The sequence below is a fragment of the Pseudonaja textilis genome, chromosome 3, assembly GCF_049901715.1.
Source record: "Pseudonaja textilis isolate UNSWEBS1 chromosome 3, rPseTex1.2, whole genome shotgun sequence".
Taxonomy (NCBI): domain Eukaryota; kingdom Metazoa; phylum Chordata; class Lepidosauria; order Squamata; family Elapidae; genus Pseudonaja; species Pseudonaja textilis.
The window spans coordinates 108,589,624-108,610,562 of NC_141992.1; the positions used below are offsets into that span (position 1 = coordinate 108,589,624).

The following is a 20,939-nucleotide window of genomic DNA, read 5'->3' on the forward strand; positions in this document are numbered from 1 at the left end:
TTCCCTGGCTTTTTAGTTCTTGTTTCATTTTTAGCTTCTCTTGATCATTTAAAATGTCTTCGTATCTTGCTATTTTGTCTAAGTCCAGCACATTGGGATATATTAGTGCTTCCATGGTTGATAACCAGACCAGTATTTTATTATAGTGGTTCTATTTGATTTTTCCCAGGTAAGTAACAGTGTGTTTCTAACTTGATGTCTCTGAAAGTAGTTACACATTTTTTCCCCATCCCATATAAATGCATGCCAGCCCAATTGTAGGTTGTGTCCTTCTATTTGAAAAATTCTTTTATTTTTAAATTTATTCAACCTTTTATCCATGTAAGAGCTGCTGCTTGATAGTACAGTCCCCAGTCTGGAAGTGCAAACCCCCCTCTATGTCTACTGTCCTGTAATAGTTTTAATTTAATTCTTGGTTTTTTCCTTAGCCAAATGAATTTTGTTATTAATTTGTTTCGGTCCTCAAAAATTTTCTTCCCTAGTTTTATTGGTTCTACTTGGAACAAAAATAACACTTTTGATAGTATATTCATTTTGATTGTAGCAATTCTTCCTGTAAGTGAGAGTTGTATTTTTTCCCAATTATCCAAATCTATTTTTATTTGTTTTATCAATTTGTTGTAATTATCTTCTTTAATCATTGCACATTTTGCTGTTAGCTGTATTCCCAGGTATTTGACTTTTTTGGTCATCTGCATCGCCATTTTTTCCTCCAGTTCTTTTTTCTACTTAGTAGTGAAGTTTTTTTGTTATTATCTCTGTCTTATTCTTATTTATTTTAAGTCCTGCCACTTTGCCAAATTCCTCTATTTTCTGGACTAATTTGGGTCCTATTTCCACTAGTTCTTCTAGGATAAATACCAAGTCATCCGTAAATGCTTGAACTTTATATTCCTCTTTTTTTTAAAAAATTTTTTCCAGGCCTTTTATCTCTTCTTCATGTCTAATCTGTCCAAGCATTTCTAAAGTTAAAATGAATAACAAAGGTGATAGTGGACACCCTTGTCTTGCAACTTTAGAAATTTGGAATTGCTCTGTTGTATCTCCATTTATTATTACTTTTGTTGTTTGAACAGAATATATTGTTTGCACCATCTTTATAAATTTCTCCCCAAAATTCATATTTTTAATTGTAAAATGATAAACTGCCAGTTCAAATTATCAAATGCTTTTTGTGCATCAAGGAAGATCAATGCTAATTGTTTCCCAGGATGTGCCTCATAATATTCTAGTACATTCATAATCATTCTCAAATTATTTTTCAGCTGTCTTTTCAGAAAAAACCCATTTTGGTCTGGATGTATAAACTCATTTAGCTATTTATTAAATCTTTCTGAAATTATGGACGGGAATATTTTATAATCAGCATTTAGCAATGAAATAGGGCTTTATCTGTTGATGATTAGTATCTTCTTTTGGAATTAATGTAATATATGCTTCTGACGAAGATTTAGGTAGTTTGGCCTCTGCAAGGGCTTCGTTATACATCTCTGACATTAATGCCTCTAATTGACCTTGTATAGTTTTATGTTGTGACTCGAAGGTTTGAGCCTGCTCTGTTAGAAGACACAGGCTCGAGTAATGAGGAAGAGGAGGATTTGGCTCTGAGGTTTGAGCCTGCTTTGCTGGAAGATGCGGAATCATCTTCCTCCCCAGGACCTTCCTCCCTGGTTGTGCCTCAGGTGTCGGCAGATAATCAGGAGAGAGTGCCGGAGTCCTTGGCTGAGGATCAAGCCGAGGAATGCTGGTTTGATGCAAGGCAAAGATGCAGGCAGAAGTGTGAAATACAACGTAAAAGGAAATGTCAAATCAGGAACTGACTTGAGAGACTGACACGCCCCATAGGAAATAAAAGAGGGCGTGTGCTCTGAATCCTCGTTCGGGACAATTTGTTTGTTTGGAATAGAAGCCTTGACAAATTCTCTGTGTGGCGTTTGCTTTTGATTTATGGTCTTGTCTTGTTATCGGACTTTGCAGGCAGCTTTTGGAAGACTGCCGAGGACTTCTCCAGCCAAAGGAATTTAACTCTGTCATTCCTGGTCCTGTCTGTTTATTTATATTCCTTTGGAAATTTTGACTCTCACCTTGTGGTCACAGGTGAGACAGAACAGTTTTATATAGTTCTTCAGGGAGTCCGTCTGGGCCCGGCATTTTGTTTTGTTTCTTTATTGGCGTGACTATTTTCATCATAGTTATTTTTTCATTTAACATTCTTTTTTTATCTGCTATTTTAGTTAAATCCATCTTATTTAAGTACTGTTTAATATTATCTTCTGGGATATTTTCTTGACTGTATAGGTTCTTGAAAAATTCTTGAATTATCTTCTTTTTATCTTCAATTTGGTGCAGTTTGTTTCCCTCTTTGTCCTGCAATTGATGCATTATTTTGTTCTGTTTTTTTTTTTTTAGCTTATATGCTAGCCATCTCCCTGGCTTATTTGCATGTTCAAAAAAGTTTTGTTTCACCATTTTAACTTTTTGTGCATTTCTTCTTGTACCATCAAATTTAGTCTATGTTTTATAAGGTCTCTTTTTTCTTTTTCTTTTCATTTTTTGGAGTTCTTCCTGTAGTTCTAACTCCCATTTTTAAAGTTCTTCCTGTAATGTTTCCTGTTGTTGTTTCCTTTTCTTATTTCTCCTTACCAGATATGTTATAGTTAATCCTCGAATATAAGCTTTTGTCATATCCCACAGATTTTGTAATGATGTTTCTTTTTTTCCTATTTTCTTTGAAAAAGAGTTTCATTTCTTTTTCTACCATTTTTATGTATTCTTTATCTTTCAGGATGCTTTGATTCATTGTCCATCTTTTCTTTTTCTGACCTCTCCATATACCTCTTCCGTGTCTCTTCTGAGCCCAGGAGTCATCCATACCATATGGATTCTTGACCATGATTGATGTATATTTGAATAAAATGTGTATTGATTGTTCTTTACATTTAATTTTCTCCATGTGTCTTGTAAATTTAGTTCTTGTACCATCTCAAAAAATGTATTTGGAAGTGTTCTTCTTCTTTATTTCTTTTATTACTTCTGCAATCTTTTTGATATCAACTACTGTAGTGAAATCACCTATTAGGCATACATTTTCATAGGTTTTAACCATTCCTTGATATATAGAGCTATTCCTCTCTTCTTTTGGTGTGCTAAGGATACATAGAGTTTTCCAATGTTTTGATATTCTAGTAGATTAGCATATTGTTTCTTAATGTGCACTTCCTGGAGGCAGACTATATCCAGTCTTTGTAATTTAATCAACTTTTTTTTTTTTTGCAGGGGAGTTCATTCCATTGATGTTGATTGAGAGCATCTTAATTTCCTCCTCCATCTTGTTATTTGTATATGGGTCTCAGTCTCCTAGTTGTCCTTGTCTCTCTGTATTTTTGTCTTTGTATCCTCTCTTTCCACTCGTTCCTTTTCCAACCTTGTTCTTTCTTCTCGTTCTACCTCTTTTTCTTCTAATTGTTGTTTCTCTTGACTCTTATTTTCTATTTCTTCCATGTTCCTCATCTGTCATGAAATATTGTTCAAAAAATTCATGTGCCTTTGTCTGGTGTATCAATCTTGAATTAATCATAATTCCTTCCAGAATAAGCCATCTAAGCATCTCGTTATATTTAGCCAGTTGTGTAGTTAGAAATTGATAATTTCCTCACTCTCCTGTGTATCTGTCTTAGTGTTTGGATTTCTCTCCCCTTATATATATCATAGGTTCATCCCTTGTTCTTTTGAACACTTCATCTCTTGCCTTTTTTGTGAACCTTACGTGTACCTCTCTTGATAATCTGTTTTCTTGTGTAGTATGTATGTATTCTGTATGCCTCATCAATATCTCTTTGTGTTTATTTTTCTGTAGTGTGTCTGCTAGTAATTCTGTCATAATCTTGACTAAATCTTCTTTATCCTTAACCTCAGGAAGAAGGCTGCCTTTTCTATTTCAAGAAAGATGATCATCTCTACCAGGTTCCTATTAGCTAGGATGAGTTTTTGCTCCATTGTTTCCATTTTCTTTTCTGTTTGTTCTGCTTTTATTTCCACCTTTTGTATTCTTTGTTTGATCTTGATTATTGTTTGTTGAATACTTCCTATTTTGTCCTCCATTTTTCTAATATCTCCTTTCATTTCTCCCATCTCATTTTTTATCTCCTTATAATTCCTTTTTATCTCATGATTTAATTGATTTAATTTAATTAAGACTTAATTCTGCTAACAAGTCGGCTTCCCCTTCCACCTCTAACAACAAGGAATCTTGTCCTCCAGTCGCTTCCAGGTCTTCTTGGTCACTGGCTGGATTAGACATTGTGTTCAGACCCCCTCGGAATAAAATTTATTAATTCTCTGGGTGGGCTGGTAAAGAGGAAATTCGGAATAATGTCAGCTGGTGCTCCATTCAAAATCCAAGAAAGAAATACTCAGACTCCATTAATTAGAGAAAAGATATCTTTTACTGGAAATCAAGTGGTAACAACAAAAGAATTCTGAATCTGAGAAAATGGGCACGTAAATCACATATACAAAGTGATGGCAACGTTCCCACCCCCAATAATTCAATTGGCTCATCCAATTAAACGTTGTGTATATCATCATGTGGGCATCTCCAGGTGGTGATGCGGCCTCTGTCTGTTGACCTTGACATATTTTGATAAAGAGTTGCAGCTGAGCATAGCATAGAATAGAAGCCTAAGCAAGAACCTTCCCCCCTCAACTTATACAGTTCTGCTTCGTAACACCTCCAGCTCACTTCCCATAATCATTCCCCCCTCCTCCCCCTGTTACTTATGACAGCCAAAAGATGCAAAGCAAAAAGAGAAAATCTTGATGGCTGACACTTTTGTCCATTCTAGATGAGTTCAAATCACCAGCAGCAGATGGATTACATCCCAGAATTCTGAAGGAGCTGGCAGATATGATCTTGGAACCACTGAACCACATTTTCCAAAGCTCCTGGAGCACCAGGGAGCTACCAGAGGACTTGAAAGGAGCTAATGTGGTTCCCATCTTCAAAAAAGGGGAAAAAACAGACCCAGGAAATTACAGACCAGCCAGCCTGTCATCAATATCTGAGAAGATTCTGGAAAAGATAATCAAGCAACAGATATGCGAACACCTAGAAGCAAACAAAGTTATAACCAGAAGCCAACATGAGTTTGTCAAAAACAGATCATTGCCAAACAAATCTTATTTTATACTTTGACAAAATGACTAAATTAGTGGATGAGCAAAATGCTGTGGACATACAGGTAGTCTTTAACTTACAACAGTTCATTTAGTGACCACTCAAAGTTATAAGGGCACTGAAAAATGTGACTTATGACTGTTTTTCAAAGTTACAACCTTTGCAGCATCCCCATGATCATGTGATCAAAATTCAGATGTGTGGCAACTGGTTCATACTTATGACCATTACTACGTGCCAAGGTCATGTGATCACCTTTTGTGACTTCTGACAAGCAAAGTAAATGGGGAAGCCGGATCTACTTAACAACCAAATTTCTAACTTGTGAACTGCAAAGATTCATTTAACAATTAGGGCAAGTGTAAGGACTTGCCTCTCCTAGCCCCTCAAGAAAGCTGAATGCTTGAAACAGGCAGCATTTCAAAAGGAACTTTTATTGGCAGATGGTGATAGCAAGAAAATAGGCAGGATTTGAAATTCCCACTCAAAATCATTAGGTTAAACAATATAGAAACCCCTTCCCCTTGTCCAGTCCAAGGTAAGCCAATCCACAGGTGTGAGTTTGCTGTGGGAACCTAGAGCTGAGAATTGATAAGTTTCAAGAATAAAAATAAGAAGTGCAAAAAACTACGCCACTCCGAACATCATAAATTTTTAGAAGACACTTGGTTGATACCTAGGATGCTGGCAACAACTTGTATCAACCATCAGTGCCAGTCAATGATATTTGTCATATATTTTAAAATGTTCAGTTGACTGAGTTTTATGTTTAATGAGTAAAAGATAATAATAATAAATAATTTAGTTTGATAAGATGAACCAGTCATTTTCCGAATATATTGTTTCCAGTTTTTGTGAAGTGCAGTCCATCCGTTGCCAATAGCCCTTCATTAAAGTAATGCAGACATTACCTGGGAAGCCAAAGTTCTGTTGATTACACCAATTTTTAAGCCACTGGTTCATTTCTAAAATCCTTTGCTGCGTTGGCCTTTTGTTGGAAATATAGATGAAAACACTGCTTATGCTCCTAATTCTTTAACTTTCTTCCTTAGGTGTTCATAATCTCTTATTATTGTTTTCAAATTCATTGCTGTGTCATTGGTTCCCACATGTAGGAGAAGAAAGGGGTAGTAATCTATGAGGTTGATTATTTTAGTAAAGTGCTCAGTTACATCCAGGGGTGGGATTCAAATAATTTAATAACTGGTTCTATGCTCTAATGACCAACTGGGTAGGCATAGCTGGGTGGTCATGTGACTGGGTGGGCGTGGCCAACTCGATATCACTCACATTGAGGGGTGCTTCTCCTTGCCTGGCCTCTTGTGACCATGGGGATGCTGCAGTGGTTGTAAGTGTGAAAAATGGTCATGTCACTTTTTTCAATGCCATTGTAACTTTGAATGGTCACTAAATGAACCGTTGTAAGTCCTGTTGTACTTTTCTGTTGTAATTACCTGTACAAAAATACAAAAAGCTTCTTTGCTTGCAAAAAGCTGCCCTAAATACCAATAATTAAATTTAAAAAACCTGCAAGCAGGCAGGGTGCCAGAGCACCTTGAGGAATTAAAATAGCTAAAATGTAATGATAACTATCAGCAGCCAACTCTTGCTCATAAAGTGAAACCCTTTAACAGAGAGGTCATTTAAGCTCTCCAGAAACAGCATAGCCATGAAAAGCAATCCTTAGATCCATTTGCACCACTTAAAGATACCAGCTAGTCTCACTCACCTCACAAGATATCCTAAGGAAAGCATCCAGATTTAAGGAAAGATCACATGCCCCCCAGAAAGGCAGGAAGTATATCCTGGAAGTACATCCCAAAAGGACAGTACTAGGAACCACTAAAGCAGTGAAGGAAGACCCACTCCCTGATAGAAAAAGAAACCATGAGGCAGGAAAAAATTCAAGCACAATACAAATAGTTAAATCACAACAGTAGCTGTTGCTAGTTAAACCAATTACCAGAACAAATAGACACAGGAACTAGCCAGATTTCTCAACCCAGTTTCTTTTCAGGAATAGAGATTAACCTTTTTCCTTCCAAATAAAGCTGAATAGGGAAAATTATCCCATCAATAAACACAGGATTAAACATCACCAAGCACAGAATTAAGCTTCACCAAAAACCAGTTTTAAACCAAAACTCAGAAAGGGTATGTAAACTCATGTTTGAATGTCAATCTTTCTAGCTAGCCAAGAAGCTTTGGTGAATGTCACTCATCTTGGTTCCTTGTCATTAAAAGCTTCTTTCCAGCAGCTCTGCTTCATTATTCAATAATTTCTTCAAAGTGCTGATCATTGCATCCTGTCTGGAAGAACTCCAACAAGGGAGTATTTCCTCCCAACAGCAGTGTAAGAAGCTTAATACAACCCTTCCCCTTTAAGAAAGTCAAGCAGCAAGCCCCAGCAAAGAAAAAAAAAACTCCAGAGAAGCTCAGGCGACAGGAAGTCTAGGCGTACTGCCAAGAATGTAATAGGGTTAACAGAGAAATGGAGAGGCAGTTTCTGTAAGTAGGGCAACAAAGATTAGGCTAGAAACAACACCAGAATTTTTTTCAGAAGTTTGTTCCCTATTGTGTTTGATTTGGGTGTATCAATTTTCTTTATGTTCATATATGGAGTCATTTTTTTAGAAGCTGTTTGCTCCCTATTGTATTTTATTCTGGGGTAGTCTTATTTATTTGGGATTTCTCACATTGCTCATTGAGTGGCTAGAGTTGCCTCTAAACCCTTTACTTTTTCTTCTAGCAATTCAAGTAGTTTACATTTGATACATACATAGTTTGAGTCTTCTGTGGGCATAACCTGAAACATATGGCACACTTTGTAAGTCACTATAGTGTCAGTCTCTAATCTCCAAGTCTTTTTTGTTTGTTTGCTAAAAAACTAAAAAATTATCAAAATTTAAATATTCTCTAGGTGTGAAGTGTCAGTTTACAAGAGTTCTTGACCTTTTGCTCTCTGTCTTGAAAAATTCATCACTATCTTCCCTGTTTTAAATGTCTGTCTTTTTCTGTGTTTTTTTTATTTTCCTCTTAGATCATTAAGGATTTAAAAACTTCTAAAGAATTAAAATAAGTAAACTGTTTTTTCAATAGTTGAAAAAAGAAATTGAAAAGTTGAAAAAAAGTATTTAAAAAATGAAAATGTTAAAATTTAAAATTTAAAAATTCAAAAAAATTGAAAAAAAGTATTTTATAAAAAGTTGAAAAAATGAAAATTGAAAAAGATTTAAAAATTAAAAAAGAATTTAAAATTAAAAATGATATTTAAGAGTTGAAAAAAAATTAAAATTGGAACAAGGAATTTAAAAATTGAAAAAAGAAATTGAAAAAATTGAAAAGGATTTTTTCTTAAGAAAGGGAATTCAGATATTTAAAACATTTAAGAATTTACAAGAATTTTTGGCCTTTTATGAAGTAATATGCACTTTTTTTGTTGGAAGTCTCAGGCTATTTTCTAAGAGATGCTTTGCTCTTAACTGTCTACTCCCTCACTTGAAAGTTTATCCCTTTCCACAAGTGTTTTGTACTTATCATTTTCCCCCCTGCTTTCTTGCCCTTCGGTTGCCTGGCCACTGCTAGGATTTTCAGCTATGATGTGCTGATACGGGCACTCTGCTTAGCTGGTCCACTGCAGTGCTTTCAGCTGCTGCTGGTCTGCCACACTGCTAACAGATGCTGCTGTGGATGTCGCTGCTCAGTTGGTCCTCTGCGCTGCTCTCAGCCATTGCTAGTTCACTGCGCTGCTTGGGGCACTTCATTTCTCTACCTGTCAGGCTACGGAACTTTTCCCATTCAATCAACTAGAATGAACTTCTGAAAACATATCAAAACATATCAAAAGGAATCCTTTATTGAGATGAGACAATTCATGTTAAAAGCAGCGTCTAAGGTCTCTTAGGCATGCAGAGATAGATAAGGGAGTTTAAAACCCCTCCCCTTATCTTGATGTGTATTTAGTAAAACAAAGAGCCAACATGTTAATTCCTCCCACCTCCTTTTTAGAATGATCATTTTCAGAGTTTCCCAGGGCATACCTAATTCCCCCACCCCCTTTTTAGAACGATCTTTTCCAGAGTTTCCCAGGACACATCTCACTGTGGAATTTTTATGGTCTCTTCATCTCCTGGCTGTCTCTCTCAGAGGTGATAGGTTCCGGCCATCTGGGTTTCATCCCTCCATTGTATCATGTGTAGGTTATACAAATTTGATATAAGATTAAATATATTCAGGTTACATCAAGAAGGATTTCTTTATCAGTCTCCCCCCCTTTTTCTTCTTCCATTGAAGAAATGACAGATACACGGATCTGACATCCTGCCCTCCTTAAAAAACAGATTGGTCTACCTGGAAAAAACAAAAATAATGCGTTACATTTGCAATTTAGGATGGTTTATCAGGGTATTTTAGGTGGAACTTTCATAGTAATGTGGGTGCTTTTACGTGTCATTTGGCTACCCACTCATTTTCTGAGTTACTAAATATTGTGTGGATCCACAGTGAGTGCGCGAATCAAGGATATCTTTAATTTCAAAATGTTGTTCCCCATGTACCATGATGGGAGTTGGAGGTGTGGAAAGGGGGAGTCTGAGGTTTAAAGTGATCTCTGGTTTGAATAAGCTACAGTGAAATACTGGATGAATCTGCCTAAGTGTTTTGGGAAGTCGAAGCTCTACCATCACAGGGTTAATAATTCTGGAGATGGGGAATGGGCCAATGAATTTTGGCCCTAGTTTCTTAGAGGGTTGTAATGATTTTAAGAATTTTGTGGACAAATATACATGGTCCCCAATCTTGAAAGGTTTAGGATTGCAGGGTTTTTTATCTGCTTGAGCTTTAAAAACTGCTCTAGCTTCCTGTAAAGATAATCTTACCACTGGCCACATGGCTTGTAAATTATTGATCCACTCCTTAAGGGTGGGGATTTCAGGTTCTTTGGTGGGTAGTTCCGGCATGGGTTGAATTCTTGGCCCGTGGCTACCTGGAATGGGGTGAACCCTGTGCTGCTATGGACTGAGTTATTGTATGCTACCTCTGCAAAAGGAAGAAGGTCAGTCCAATTGTCCTGTTGATAATTAATAAAGCATCTTAAATATTGTTCTAATATGCTGTTGATCCACTCTGTCAATCCATCCATCTGGGGGTGACTTGATGATGACAAACCCTGGGTGGAGCCTAATAGGTTTAAAAACACCCGCCAAAGTTTGGATGTGAACTGAACACCCCTATCTGAGATAATCTGTTGGGGAGCTCCATGAAGTTGATAAATGTGTATTAGGAACATCTTTGCCAATGCCTTGGCAGTTGGGATCTTTTGGCATGGAATAAAGTGAACCTGTTTGGAAAAAAGATCAGTTACAACCCAAATGACGGTATTTCCAGCCCTTTCGGGAAGCTCCACTATAAAGTCCATAGAAGTCTCTTTCCAGGGTGCAGAAGGGTCTGCTACTGTCTGTAAAAGTCCAGGATATTTTCCTTGTCTTCTCTTTGCAGCAGCACAGATGGGGCAGCTCACAACATAATTTTCAATGTCCTTTTTTTGAGACAGTCACCAAAATTGTCTTTTGATGAGGTGCAGGGTTTTTACAAACCCAAAGTGACCCACTATTTTGGAATCATGGCAGCGTTTCATGTGATCCATTCTCTGGTTTGCAGGGACATAAAGTTTGTTTTCTACCCAGGCCAGTCCATCTTTGAGTAAACAAGTGTTTTTGTTAGCCAGGAGCCAGTCATCCTTAAATATTGACATTGTTGTGTCTTCAGTCAGTGATAATTTTTTTTCCTCTTGTGCCCGGGTGATTACTTTGACTATTAGTTGGGTCGGTTGGATCATTGGTTTTATAACCTCAATCTTTTTGCTCTTGTATTGGGGTTTTCTGGACAATGCATCTGCTAAGAAGTTCTTTCTCCCAGGAAAATATTTGAGAGTGAAATTAAACCATTTAAAATATTGAGCCCACCTTGCTTTTTTTTCAGAGAGTTTCCGTGGATTTCTCAGGGCTTCCAGATTTTTGTGATCAGTCCATACTTCCAAGGGGACTTGGTTTCCTTCCAGGAAATGTCTCTGTGTGAGCATTGCCCACCGCACAGCATATGCCTCTTTCTCCCATATGGCCCATCTTTGCTCAGTTTCTGTCAGTTTCTTGGATGTATAAGCGCATGGTTGTAATTGTCCATTTCCATTCTTTTGGAGGAGGACTGCTCCAACTGTAACATCACTAGCGTCTGCTTGGATGACAAAAGGTTGTTCAGAATCTGGGTGCTTAATGACTGGTCTTGCTGAGAATAGACCTTTGAGTTTTTCGAATGCTGTTTGGCATTCCATTGTCCAGAAAAGAGATTCCCTTCGTTTGGGTTTCTCCCCTCCCCCCCCCCCCCCGCTTCATTTTTAGCAAGTTCATGATAGGGAGGGAGATGTTTGCAAAAGCTGGAATAAACTGGCAATAAAAGTTCGCAAACCCCAGGAAGCTTTGCAGTTGCTTGCATGTATGAGGTGGGTCCCAGTCTATGACAGCTTTTACTTTCTTTGGGTCCATCTCTATTCCCTCGTGGGATATTTTATACCCCAAATAGTCATTTTTTTCTTGGTGGAATTCGCATTTAGAGAGTTTTGCATAGAGTTTAGCGTCTAAGAGTTTTGTTAGGACTGCACAGAGTAGCTTGATGTGTTCTTCCATCATTTCTGTGTAGATTAAAACATCATCAAGATACACTAGAACCCCTTTATAGAAAAAATCATGAAGGGTTTCATTGATCAATTGCATAAACACAGCAGGCACTCCTTGCAGTCCAAAAGGGAGCACTTTAAATTGGAAGCATCCCAATGGTGTGTTAAAAGCTGTCTTCCACTCAACCCCTTTCTTTATTCTGATGTGGTAATATGCCTCTTGTAGGTCTAACTTTGAAATTTTTTTTCCTTTTGAGAGGTGGGCTAACATGTCCTTCATGAGGGGGAGTGGATACATATTCTCTATGCAAATCGTGTTTAATTTTTTGTAATTAACACACAAACATACAGAGCCATCTTTATTTTCATAGAATAACACTAGGACAGCTATTTTTGGTCAGGTGGGTTCAATGAAGCCCCTTTTAAAATTTTTATTGATAAATGCTCTGAGTTCTTTTAGTTCTCTGGGAGACATGCAGTACATTTGTGGTTTTGGGAGTTTAGACCCTGGTAGGATTTTAATAGCGCAGTCTGTGGCGTGATGGGGTGGGAGTTCATCACAAGCTTCTTCGCTAAATGCTTGGGCCAGATCCTGGTACTCCTTGTGGATGTTAATGGTTCAGCTGACTGTCTGGTCAAGGCTGACTCTCTGTTCTCTGTTCCTTTCTTTATCCTTTCCTCTGAGCTATTTGCAAATAATACGTCTCTCTGGAATTGTACGGTTCCTCTCCTCCAATTTATTTTTGGATTCCATTTCTGCAGCCATGTGAGACCTAGGACCAGCGGCTCTTCCATTCCTGGGGCTACAATGAATGTGAGCATCTCACTATGGTTCCCTAGTCTTATTTTCAATGGTTCTGTGGTAAACCTAGCTGGCTCCCCCCCGCCCCCATAGTTCCATCTAATTGGCAGAAAGTGATGGGATTTTCCATTTCTTTCAGTTGGATTCCCAATTTCTTTGCAAGGGAGGGGTTTATTAGGCATCAGGTGCATCCCGAATCCAGCAACGCTGCAACTTCCTCCCCCTTCCCTCGGCTGGGGATAAACTGTCTTAGGTGCAGAGTGATTGGTTCAATTGGGTTGCTTACCAGCGGGTCATCTTCCAGACCGCTTTTGGACTGGCTCAGGTCCCCTCGGAGCATTGGGGATTCTTCCTCTGGGTTGGGGGGGATCAGAATCCCACAGCTACTCAGCCTCTCAGGCCAGTCTCCTTTCCTTGAGGGCTGGATGTTCTAGGTTTCTGCCCTGATGGGTGGTCTGGCTTTCTGGCAGGGGTTTTCGAACGGCATTCTGCTGCGCAGTGTCCTTCCTTTCCACACTTAAAGCAACCAGACGTTCTTGAAGTCATGGTGGTTTGCGGTTTGAAAACTTCCCGTTTCCCCTGGGGTGGGGATCTTTTCCAAAACTTGACACTGCGATACCAGTTTCAAGTCATATCTATCTCCGCTTCCTCTGCCATCATGTATCATTCATGCAGGAGGTTTGGGGCCCCACGGGCCAGACAGGCAGCGTATAGGTAGTCATTTAGCCCATCTTTGAACCAACAGACTAGGATATCCTCTGGCCAGTTGACTCGGTCAGCCAGGTCATGAAATTCCTCAGTGTATTCAGCTACCAGGTGACAGCCTTGCTTTATGACTCTGATGTGGTCTTGGGCTTTTCTATCGGCGAGAGGGTCTTTGAAGCGGTGATGTAGGGCTGTCATGAAGTGGTCAAGTTTCCTTAATTCTGGGGTGTTGACATTGTGGAGCATCACCATTCATCTGGGTGCTGCCCGTTCAAGGGCCAGGGTGACGACTCATACTCGGGATCGCTGGGTTGGGAAATTCTTGCATGTAGGTGAGGACTTGAGCCAGGAAAAATCCCAGTTTCTGGGGGTCTCCATCGAATTTTACTCCCAGGGGTGGGAACTTCCTCTGCAGTTGTATGTCTCTGGGTTGGCCAGGGTTAATCCCCTGTTCTGGGGTGGTTAGGGGTTGGTTACCTGGTATGGCTGCTGGTTCTTCAGCTTGTCCCACTGCCTGACCATTCTCAGCTGAATCCGGGTGGCAGCTCGGGTTCTCTCATTTTCTGGTTCCCTCGCTTTCCTGCATTGGTGTCCTGGTGCATCCCTCACCTCGAGGTTCTCCAGGGCTTCCCTCAAGAGGTGATTTATGTACCATCTCAGCCGGTCGTCGGCTGGTGGCTCCTTGTCCCATTCTTCCTGATTCGATAGGGCCTCCAGCTCTAATTTCCACCTGGGTTTACAATTACCACAGGTGAGGGTTACTCCTCTGATTCTTCTGTCCCAGCTGTCTCTCTTTCCTATGCCTATAGACCACCGGGGCTTTGTGGAGGTTTTGTAGGCAGCTTCACTATCTTCAATGGGGTACACCGAGTCAGTTTCTGGCTGGGTAACTGTTGACATTTCTCCCCAGCATTTGGCTTCCCCTTAGTCCTTGCTGTACTCAGACATTTTCCTTTTTTGCAGGGTCCCCTCGGTAGAGTGAAGTGTTTTGTTTTTTTTAAATAATCCTCTCTGGGCTGACCTCTATTGCAGATGCTGCTTTATGTCAGGCTACAGAACTTTTCCCATTCAATCAACTAGAATGAACTTCTGAAAACATATCAAAACATATCAAAAGGAATCCTTTATTGAGATGAGACAATTCATGTAGGAGTTAAAAGCAGCATCTAAGGTCTCTCAGGCATGCAGAGATAGATAAAGGAGTTTAAAACTCCTCCCCTTATCTTGATGTGTATTTAGTAAAACAAAGAGCCAACATGTTAATTCCCCCCACCCCCTTTTTAGAATGATCTTTTCCAGAGTTTCCCAGGACACATCTCACTGTGGAATTTTTATGGTCTCTCCATCTCCTGGCTGTCTCAGAGGTGATAGGTTCCGGCCATCTGGGTTTCCTCCCTCCATTGTATCATGTGTAGGTTATACAAATTCGATATAAGATTAAATATATTCAGGTTACATCAAGAAGGATTTCTTTATCAGTCTCCCCCCCCTTTTCTTCTTCCATTGAATAAATGACACATATACTGATCTGACAACCATGTAGCTCTGCACCACTGCTTCTCAAGATCTGCTGTGCTGCTCACAGCCACTGGTCTAATGCTACCTAGCTCTGTTTCACTGCTGCTCAGTAGCCTCCATTTACACCACACTGGCTCCGCTCAGGTGTGATACTGGGTCATTGGGCTGCCTCTCCATCTCTCAGCTCAGCTGTCTTGCTTCTCTCAGATGGGTTACTGGGCCACCTGTCGGTTGGTACACTGGGCTGCCTCTCAGCTGGGCCACCCCTCAGTTGGGTAACCTCTCGGTTGGGCCACCTCTCACCTCTTTGTTCAAGGAGTTCAACTTCTCTTTTAATCCCTTCTAAGTTTGACACTCCTGTACTAATGTAATACCAAAAAACTCTAAAAGGATAAAACAAAGATAAATGGATAGAAATCTGCAACCTCTAATACCTTAGGTGTTCAAGTGTTCCTGCTTGAAAATACATATTGAATACCAAAATCATTGACTCACAGGTAGCATGTTTTGAATGCTGATTGGTGGAAAGCAACAGTGGAAGAAAGCTATCCTGTTTGTTTCCATCCTGTGAGTATGTACTACTATGATGGTTATGATAACTTCAATATCAAGGTTTGATTTCACATATTAATTCCATTTAAAGAATTTACAAATCAATTTTATTAATTTTGAGCATACAAATACTTAAAATCTGACTTACAATATGTATATGGTATTTTTATTTTACCTTTTCATAGTGATACAGTGCATAAAGCAAAATGGGTGTACTGTATTCCACATCCTTTAAAGCATTTATATATTATCTTGCTGATTCCAGTTGTTTCCATATTGCATCCTTCATTATCTAATCTGCTACATCAATATACTACTACTTGCCACTCTTTTTCATCCACAGATATACATCTCTTTATAATTGTGATTTTTGTGATTGTTTGAACACAATGCTACTAGCAAAACACAAAATGTACAGACATCTCATTCAGCTATGTAAGCACAAAACTAGAAAATTATTATAAAACATATAGGATTTTTAAGAGTAGTCCTTAATAGAAGTACTTTCTTATCAATTTACTGTTGAATTGCTCTTTTTTTGCTGTAGAATGTACTGTCAATATTAGTGTTAAAACTCATTTAATTACCCTTGGAATATTTCTGATCACTATAAGTGAACAGGGCAGCAAACGACTGAGGGAGCTTATTTGGTCCTCTTAACTATAATGATACTGAGGGCACAGCGGTCTTTTCAAATTGTGCATAGTTTATTCCACTTTTTCCAAAGGAGAATTAGTTACCTTGCAGTTTATTATGTGTGTGTGCATGCAAGTATGTGTGTATGAATGTACAGTATGTAATACTGTACACTGTGATGGAAATCAAGAAAAATTGTTTATTACTGAAATTCGATTTTGCATATAGACATGCACATGTAGTGTTTGGGTATTGTGAAAATCACTATTTCAAGCATTACCTCAGATAATGATGTAACTGAGGACTTAGATACACCAAGGATACAATGTGCACCATCATTAGGAATGACTTGTGTTATCAGAAATTTAAGTAGGTACATTTTGTTCGTTAAGTGAATAAAATGTCCAAAGAATTAATATAACTATTTAAAATATTTTATGGAGAGCAGCATAATCTCATAAATCAAAGAAGAATCATAATGATAAACATGCAGCTGGGTCTCCTAGGTAAAAAAAAGCAGTAGCCTATTGTAAAATTCTACAAAGCAGAAATAATAAATCAGTTATATATTAGGTAAAATGTTTGCATATAATCCAATGGTATATCATTTCACACAAATTCAGTCAAAGTGAATGAAACAGCATAAGGGCATTCTTGTTTTAAAGAGTTTTCAAAATGTGTCTCTGATGTTCTTTTATACAGAGGACCCATTATTTTCAGGCTAGAGGATTCTTGCATGTGTCTTCTGACAGAGACAGAACGATAGATGGAGTTGGTAATTGTCATCTAGTGATAGGAAAGCCAGTTGCTTTGACCAGAGTTCATATTTGCACCTATTGCTTGATTTACAGTACAACTTGGGCCTCCAGATTTAGCAGCAGGATCTTCAGACAAAGGAACTTTGCCCTGCAAAATTGTAAAAGGAAGAAATGTAATTTTTCAATACTGAATTATATTTGCATAGCTATTTTTAGCATATTATTGCAATATGAAGACAAACTATAAGGTGCCTTGCCTAGTATATGATTAAAAACAAATACAGCCAATTTCAAATATTAACCTATTGGCACATTTAACTTGAGCCCAACCAGAAGAAGAAACAAAGAGAAGTTTAATTGATGGTACAACATTAAGCAAACCTATACTCTAGGAAGTGACAAAGGAAAATGTCAGAGCGCTCAGAAGCAACTGGGCAGCACTGGGATGGATCACTCCATTCTGTTCTGATTTAGTATTTGGATTAGTACAACAGTTAAAAAAAACATTCCATGTTTTGAAGGATTTCTGTTTAAAAGATTTGTAGGAAAAAAATCTGTAATGTTAATTAGCAAATTTCACTAATATATGAAAATTACAAGAAAGTGAAAGAGCAAGGAACTAGAGGGAAAATATCTGCAACCTATCCTATAGGAAGCCGACAGCAAAGCATAGCTAGCACTGTTGGAAGCCACTGCCCCTACAGAAGAATGAAATATTTTGGGAAATAATAATAATAATAATAAATAATAATAATAATAATAATAATAATAATACATCAAGAGGCCCTCAAAATACTAAAATCAAAACTGAATGCTGGAAACATAATTAAAGCCATTAATACATGGATAGTTCCAGTGATACGCTATCCAGCTGGAATCATCAACTGGTCTTTGGCTGAATTGGAAAATTTGGGCTGGAAACATGTAAACTTTTGAATATGTATCATGCTTTACATCCACGATGTGACATTGACAGGCTATATCTGCCAAGAAGAATAGGTGGCAGAGAGCTATTGCAAGTCCATCAAATTGTAGGAGTAAAATTTGGATGACTATCTGTACAGAAAAATTGCTGCAGGCTGTGAAAACGGAGAACATTATTAAAACAACAGAAACAAAGGCAGAATATAAGGAAAAACAGCTAGATGACAGATTAAATAGATGGAAAACCAAAGTTTTGCATTGACAGCATTTGAAAAACATTGAATGAAAATGTGATAACAAATTAACATAGGCATGGCTTAAGATGGGAACCATCAAAAAACGGAAGGTTTAATACTCGCTGCTCAAGAACAAGCACTACAAACTAATGCCATGAAAGCAAAGATACAAAAAACCACCGACAATCCAAACTGTCAGCTTTGCAATGACAAAGTTGAAACTGTTTCACATTTAATATGTGAATGTAGCAAAATCACACAAATTGATTACAAAGCTAGACATGACCGAGTTGCTAAACTAATCCACTGGGCATTATGTAAAAAATATGACTTACCTGTATCTAAAAAGTCATGGGAACACAAAGTGGTCAAAAATGAGAAAGTGAAGATCTTGTGGGACTTTCAAATACAGACACATCGTCATTTAGAACACAACATGCCAGATAGCAGAGTCATCAAAAACCGAAGCATACAATTTATTGATATCACTATACCAGGAGATGCCAGATTCAAAGAAAAAGAACTAGAAAAAAATCACGAAATATCGTGACCTGGCCATTGAAACTACCCGATTATGGACAAAACATGTGACAGTGATACCCATTGTCATTGGGGCACTTGGCACCATGTCCAAGAATTTTACACAGTACATCAAGAAATTGCAGCTTCCTGCAATAACACCAGCAGAACTGCAAAAAACTGCACTACTTGGAACATTGTATATTTTAAGAAAATACTTGGTCGAAACCTAGGATCCTGACAGCAATATCAACCATCAGTGCCAGTTAATAATATTTGTGATACATTTTAAAATGTTCAGTTAACTGAGTTTCATGTTTAATGAATGAAGATAATAATAATAACAACAACAACACAACAACAACACTTATTGTCATTGCACACACACACACACACACACACACACACACACATATACACACAATGAATTTGATTTTGCTCCTGCTGGTGCTATCCATAACAAAAATACAGCACAACATAAATAATATAGAAAATGGTCCTTATACAAGTAATTAGGGAGAAACCAGTCATATGTTTCCATGTATGCATCGAGTGATTGTAGTTGTATTTAGGAGTCCGACAACCCATGGATAAAAGCTGTTTAAAATATTAAAAAAGGAAGGATAAAATATTTTCCCTAAAGGAGAAATGAAAAAATCTTAAGGGAGGCAGAAACAAGCCCCAGTTTCCCTGCCCCAAACAGAAAGTGAGGAGGCCAGCTTTTAGAAATGCAGATTTGGTAATCCATTCAGAAAGACTGGGTCAAGACAGAAACTCATATAAGCGATAAACAAAAGGTTGACAAAATTAGCTCAGACAAACACCTAGGATTTGCATTTCCTCTTTTGCCAATAGAGCCAGTTATGATCCCTACATAACCCCTACATGACCCCATAGCAATTCAGAAGTTATAAAACCCACCCACTCTAAACTCCATTTTGTCAGCTGCCCCAGAACCCTAGTGGTTCTGTTTCATCAATTTCCTATGTGCCTCCAGCCTCCATTTTATTTCCAGCAACTTTTTCCCAGCTTGGAACTGAACCAGATGGATTTTCCTTCCAACAGCACTTTATCAATAAAAGGAAAGCTAGTCAGGCACATGGTGGAAGTTATTCAGAGAGTGGGTTGGAATGTGAGAATCTCCAGCCACGTAACAATAAGTATGTGAAATAAAGTTGGACTGCCTGCACTGGGGAAGAGAGACTTGGGAGTGCTTGGGAGAGGCCAAAGATTTGGTGGACGAAAGAACAGAAAATGAGGTAACAGCATTTGAAAGGGGAGTGAGTATTTTGATAAAGCAACCTTTTGGTTGCCTAGAATAACTCCAGTGATTGAGGCAGCACCAAAATGATAGTAAATACATAAATGGTTAGACATATTTGAGACAGATGGACTTCCATAGGCATCAGGATGGTAAGGCTTATTCTCCAAGTCCTTCCCTTTTGGAAGGTGTTAAAACTGGCCATGTTGATACATTTCTTAAATTATCATAAAACAACTCCACTCCAACAAAGATAGCCATGATTTCAGTACTTATGAGTCAGTCCAATTTGAAGCAGTACTCTGAGTCCAAAAATCAAGTCATCCCTCTGTCTCAGTGCTGCAAACTAAATTATAGAAACAATATAGAAACAATGTCTTGAAGACCTTTTAGGCTCAATATTAAAACAATATCAAAGCTCTAAATCAAATCCAATATTTGAAAAACAAATATTATTTTGATTTGGCACTTTGTTTCAAATTTGGCCACTAAATCAACATGCCCCTATAAACAATACACAGCCATACTAGTTACAACTATTTGTACTACTATAAAATAGTTCACAAGAATATTATCATAATTCCTTGCAACCAAATATATTGAATAAAGTACAAGTGTTAGAAAACAAGAAGTAAAATGGCAAAACACTTGCTTTATGTATCATAAAACTGTAAATCTATGATAGAACTATCAGTTAAAACACAGCTTATATTTTGTTTTTGTTCTTTAAATTACAGCTGTCTTGCACAAATATAGAGCATATAACTTTCTTGTAGGAGCTTGCTATCATAAAAATAGTATGGTTTTTTTGAAAACAATGTATACTATTCAGTAGCTTACAAAAATTCATATTGATTCCAGAAATAGGTTTATTCATATAACACATATATTATAAATGTAATTTGTATATTTTATGTATACATAAATGTGCTATAAATCTATTGTTGGCAAATATGTGCTCAGCCCCATTACTTCTATCAGTCTGTAATATTTGTATTTTAAAATAATAAATATAGGTAAATTAACATGAGGAAAAAAATGAAAGAAGAGAAGATGAAATCAGAGTGGAAAGAAGATAAATGGAACAAAAATATGTGAAAGAGAAAGGAACATCCATTAAAATATTTTTAAAATAGATGTTTTACAACTTAGCAAAAATAAGGAATGCAAAGGTAGCATTAA

At 37.8% G+C, this 20,939-nt stretch overlaps 1 protein-coding gene across 1 annotated transcript in view; it reads right to left on the reverse strand.

Annotated features, from left to right (window-relative positions):
• Positions 1–15,517: 15,517 nt before the first annotated feature.
• Positions 15,518–20,939, reverse strand: part of LOC113436459 (uncharacterized) — a 53,201-nt gene continuing 47,779 nt past the window's right edge. Inside the window, exon 4 of the mRNA XM_087930385.1 lies at positions 15,518–16,965. Coding sequence (XP_087786511.1) covers positions 16,846–16,965 — 120 coding nt within the window. The 3' untranslated portion in view covers positions 15,518–16,845. The remainder of the gene's footprint in view (positions 16,966–20,939) is intronic.